The 5686-nt window shown below is 35.0% G+C and overlaps 1 protein-coding gene across 2 annotated transcripts in view; it reads left to right on the top strand.

The window, feature by feature from the left end:
• The window catches only part of LOC106472768 (amino acid transporter AVT3C-like), a 30326-nt gene that overhangs the window by 16804 nt on the left and 7836 nt on the right, over positions 1-5686 (top strand). For both annotated transcript variants that reach the window (XM_022401300.1, XM_022401298.1), the window contains exon 3: positions 5023-5230. In XM_022401300.1, coding sequence (XP_022257008.1) covers positions 5023-5230 — 208 coding nt within the window. The remainder of the gene's footprint in view (positions 1-5022; positions 5231-5686) is intronic.

Here is a 5686-nt window from a genome sequence, read left to right as displayed (position 1 = left end):
AGTCGTATTTTTGTGTTTATTGTGCCGAATAAACCATGGGGTCAGCAGCGTGAACTTTGTACGTTGTCCGTAAACTATATCACCCCTTTTGGTGGTCACTCTAGTTCTAATGCTTACAGAAAAAGCCCTATTGGCCAGTACTAAATACAACCTTTACATAAAATGGCAGTTACTATAATAAGCACCACCCACATTTATATTGTAAAATCCAGAGAACAACGTTTCATCACGTGCTTTCCTTATCATCCTATGATTTGTCAAATGGGAGATACAGCAATTGGAATAATTGGTGCTGAAATTGATACTTTTGACTAGGATTGGCTAAAAATTTTACCACTGAGGTTTAACACGCCCAGACGCAGTTTTATAAAGAAAACAGACTAGAAAAAGGTTTAGATACCGATCATAGATGGCAGAACCAGTGCTGAGGTGAAAGGAAATATCTTAAAAAAATTATTTAAAAAAACATTTCTTCTTAGAGGGTGCTTATTTACAGTCTAAAACGTATTTTAGGAATTTTTTCATTAAATTCCTCTTTAAACTTCATTAAAGAATATAATTTTGTACAAATAATTGAATGTTATGCTACTATTTATAAAAATAAAATCAGAAATCCATTAAAATATAAGTACTCTATCATTTTTTCAATTCACAAATGCACACTTGCATTGCTTACTAAGGAAGTTAGTACCGGTAGTCATCGGGTTAAGGTGAGAGTAGGACGGTGGTGTTCTGCTGTTGTAGATGACAAGATGTCCTCCAATCTGATGCTCCATCTCTGAATTGGTTTATCTTAGGGTGCTGTAACCTTGGAGTCAAAATTGCATTTCCCCTCCTCAATTGGGATCCCTCATTTTACTCTCACATGAATGCCAGTTCCCAATGGCTAGGTTTCGGATTTACAGCTGGACCAATCAACATAAATCCTCACACATGTATTACAATTATCTCTGTTCCCTCACTCAATTAGACTCGTGTTCACTGTTAGCATGTTTTGGATCGTGATGGTTAAAGAAGCAGGTTAGTATGGTACTTCCTCTTGCACTATCCCTCAAGAATGTTACTGCACTGGGGGTAGTTCCAGTCTGATTGGTTTTGAGTGGGATATTTGACTATACAGGGACATCTTTATTATTTTGATCATCTGGATGTTATGTTCCCGGATTGGTAAATCATTTTATCACTTTGCTATTATGTACCCTATTCACAGATCAGAAGGTTTGATATCTACCTGTGGTTTGCTGAACTTGAGATGAAGACGGTATGATCCTCTTTCCTACCCCCACATTGATGTCAGTTTCCAGTGGCTGGGTTTCAGATTGTAGTTGACTTACTGATGGTATGATCCTCATCCTACCTCCAGATGGGTGTTGGTTCCCGGTGGCTGGGTTTTGAATGCAGTTGATTTACTGTGTACGGTCTGTCACACCCTAGCCATCCTATATCTTGGGTACATCCTTTTTTATTCTCACCCACATTACTGTCATCAAAGGGATTGATATTCTCATATCAAGTGATTTGGATCCCTATCCAACCATTGTTCTCTCCCTTTTGAATGTGTTTTGTGACACCTTTTTTCATGCTGGTCATAGAGTATATCTGGTACAAAAGCATTGTGGTCTTCCATGTATGATTCTCTACTGCAAGGATTTCCCCTTTTCAGATGTTCTTTGGATGCTTTCTAAGGATACTTTAGTTTTCCCTTGCACTGGTCCCTCCACCCATTCAATGTGGGATTCTAGCTATATCTGTGAGAAGAGATAATGTACTGTATCAGAATTTATAATTTTCCTATACTGAAATTGTATTTGCAATAAGTACTTACCTCCTCTAACACTTGTCAACTGAAAACTGGTGCTTCCATTTTCTGCCAAAACTCGAAATGATAGTTTGGTAGAACTGAATAGAAGGAGACACATGCATTAGGAGTGTGTGTTGCATTCCTATTGGTGAAGGGTTGTTGCATGATGATTTACATGCAAGATGCAATTGAACCACATTGATTATGGGAGTTCAAGGCTTGTGGCATGTAAAAAATTTTTTGCATTTAGAGGACAGCATTGAAAGAGAATAGCTTTATCTGTGAGAGGAGGTAAGTACTTATTGGAAATACATATTCAATATAGGAAAATTATCACTTCTGCACTACAACAATAAGTTTTGCCTGCGAACAAATAGCCCACTTGTCAAATTGTTTTAGTATTTTTTCTGTCCATACCAAAGAAAAACTTTATTTTAGCTAAGAACCTATCACCCCTTGAAAATACTCCATTTTTTTATTTTCAAGTTTTTTTGGTTTTTTTTCAGGCATTGTTTCTCACCTTGTTATGATGCCACATCAAGTGATTTCATCGTTTATTAGTGTAACATAGCTATGGAATCAATTAAAAGACAGTTTAGATATGATTGGATAGAGCAAAAATTAGATTATCATATGATAGTAGTGTAAAAATATGGGCTTAATAATTTTTTTTCCTTCCATTTATGAATTGTGAAAGTACTTGCATTAAATTATCTGTTTGTGAGCTACAGACTTTTCAATGAAACGAGATCAAATAATTTGAGATAAGGTAGGCTTATACAATTTAGAGATGGGTTTACTGGGTAACGGAGAAACCTTTATTACAAGTTTAGCACAGTAACAAATGTAAACATTTTGTGAAGGTTTTGTCAACATCGGATACAAGTCGTTTACCTAGACACAGGTATATATACGGTATGAAACACACAATTGATGTAACTGAAGATTGCTTAAGACTTATTAATAAAGGTATATCTTGTTAATGTTTGGTTCTCAAGAACTGTTTTCTTCTTCTTCTTCTTTGTGGTCATTGTCATTTAGATATTTATACCTAGACACCTCTTGCACTCACTGTCTTGGGGAAAGATTGATTTTTACAATCCACTCCTTTATTCCAAAGATTTGGGCTGCCTCAAATGTTATTTACCATATTTCTCCCTTCTGTTTTATCTTTGTACAATCAGTCTAATCATGAACATCTTTTGTGTCCTGTATGAACTGTCTGTTGCTGTCTTGTTCAAACTGCTTCATTTCATGGAAACTGATGTCACTTGTTCCCTCCCACTTTAACTGGCAGATTTGCCAACTCACTATCTTGCACATTCTGTTTTTAATTGAGTCTGATCATATGTTTTCTTGCATCTCCTTCTGCCAGTTTCAGCATGTCATAGCCTGTTATGACACTTTTTGTTATCAGCCTTTGGAGGAGAACTTAAGGCTGGTATGTGGCCTATTCCTAGCACATTTATCTCTAATTGTTTACATCATTGGGCAGTTTTGTGTGCCTTTGGTTTTCACCTTCCCTTAGTCACCATTTCTCAATCTATCCAGAGGCTCTTGTGTGGTGAGTTTTACTTGTATTTTGAATCACCTCCATGTCATTCATATGTTTCATGGCACATCCTTGTGTGTATCATGATTTTTGTACAGATTCTAACACATTGCAAGTTTTTCAACAAATACGGAAACAAACAAAAGGAGACAAGACTCGTTAGATCAAATGTTACATGAGGAACTATGCCTTATGTTCCTTTTGCTTGATGCCTTCGCAACTCACCAAGTGATCAGCATTGTCTCACATGGAATACTTATTTAAAATTGCCATTAAGCAGTGGAGAATAGAATGCATTAAACTCATCCACACCTTCTAATTGTTGAGATGGAGTTTTCTGCAAGGCTGCTTTTACTGAAAAAAAAAAAAGATATGGACAGCATCAGGTGTAGTCCTACTCTTACACCTGACTCACACTTGCTGTATTTAGTCTTAGTAGTCCATTACTTTTTCTCTCATTGGTCCCAATTTCAGATGATTGTGCCTTGTGATAGATGTCCTAACACATACTCCAGTGTTCTCCCCAATGCAAGGTACCCTCCTCTCCTGTTCTTTTAGCATAACATGGGATAACCTTCTCCAGTCCCAAATTACTGGGGATATCGTTATGAAACATTTCCTCTGTAAGCAGTGCCTTCCCTCCCCAGTAAGTAATTGGTTGAGTCCATCACTCTTTTGAGATCTAGAGCTGGGGTTTTTCCTGCAAGTGCAGTATAGGATACCCCAATACAATATTTCCCAAGCATTTCCTGGTGAATATGTTCAGCCAAGTTGGACTTGGATTTGCCTCAGATGCAGGTGAGTTTTCCTCCTCTCTCCATCTATCATTATAATATTTATCTCATGTATTTCTACAAAATGAAATGGCATTATGCCCTAGCTGCACTATACATTCTCACATTCCATCCCTTTTTTGCAATATGTTACCACTAGCACTGGAATAACCTGATATCCTTTACTGGTAAATCTCTCTGTCATGTAATCATAATGTATGTGTATGAATAACTCAATAATAATAACTAGATGAACAATATTCCATGCTTGAAAAATGCAGTCTCCAGCCTAATGTTGCTCCACTAGGTGACCCCAGGTCTAGTGGAAGTCACCTCATGGGCTTTCCTTTTCATTTGTTATTTCAAAGAGGAGCACATTTATGTAATTGATCAGAACAAGTCCATCCCCCCCATTTTCAATGTGGCATTCTAGCTCTTAGTGGTGCAGAGAGGTAAGTATCTATCTGAAGTATATATTCAGGTAAGGAAAATGTTAAATTTCCTCTTGAGAATATATTATCCCTTTCTTGATTTTCAAACACTTCCCTTAGTTTTTGTACAGGCCTTGGTTAAAAACAGCTATAAAAAATTTTAAATATGACTGCATAGAGCAAAAATTAGAATATCATGCAATATTAGAATAAATATATAAGTTTAAATGTTAATCTTTTTAATATATGTTTTTTAGATATCTCAATCTTTGGGTTAGTATGAAAAGCCTAGTTAATTATAAGAGGATTAAAAAAACTGCTCCTAAGCTTTTTCTGCAGTTCATAATACAGTGATAACAGCTTTCTTTGTTTTTTCTTTCAGTCAGTTTTGTATGGAGAATCTCTACATGTAGATGAAGCTGTAGGTTACATGTATATGTTCCTGTGTTTATCTTTTTTTTCTAGTATTAAAGCTATGCTGCTTTTGATAAAATGCAAGTACAAAATCCTTGAAAATCAAGCTACAAGTAAAATGACAGCTTTCTCAAAATTTGAAAAACTGAACCTGAATGATTCGCTTCCTACAAAAATTGATCAAGAAGAAATGAATGTACTTCTTAATTCAGAAAATCATGAGCTGGAACTTGGTGAAATGTCAAATGGAAACATAGAGGTAATTCATTGTTTTTCTGGTTATGTAAATGATAATTTTGAAATTTTGGTATAAGTTAACTTTTGATTTGTTGTTAATGAATCTCTATAAGCTAAAGCTACAAACTTGTTTTGTGAGGTTTACTATGCATTTTTTTAGATTATAAGATAAATTAAAAGATCATTATTAAAAGGTTGTAACAGTTTAAATTACCATATTGCCATTTGAGATATTACTTTAGAAAGCTACCAAAATAGTTTTATAATATAAATTGTTCTCCTGTAGTTCTAAATAAACTATTTTTTCTGCATACCAGTTAAAGTTTTTATCTAAATAGATTGCTTGAATGTGTAGCAAAAGAAACTATTACAAGATTAAAAATTTTCAACAAGCTTTTGTCATCAAAAGATACAAGTAGTTTACATAGACACAGGAATATACATATATATATATATATATATATATATATATACACAC

Source organism: Limulus polyphemus, unplaced genomic scaffold, assembly GCF_000517525.1.
Source record: "Limulus polyphemus unplaced genomic scaffold, Limulus_polyphemus-2.1.2 Scaffold5594, whole genome shotgun sequence".
NCBI classification, from domain to species: Eukaryota; Metazoa; Arthropoda; class Merostomata; order Xiphosura; family Limulidae; genus Limulus; species Limulus polyphemus.
Note: the sequence above shows the minus strand (reverse complement) of the source record. Positions and strands in the feature narration are given on the sequence as shown.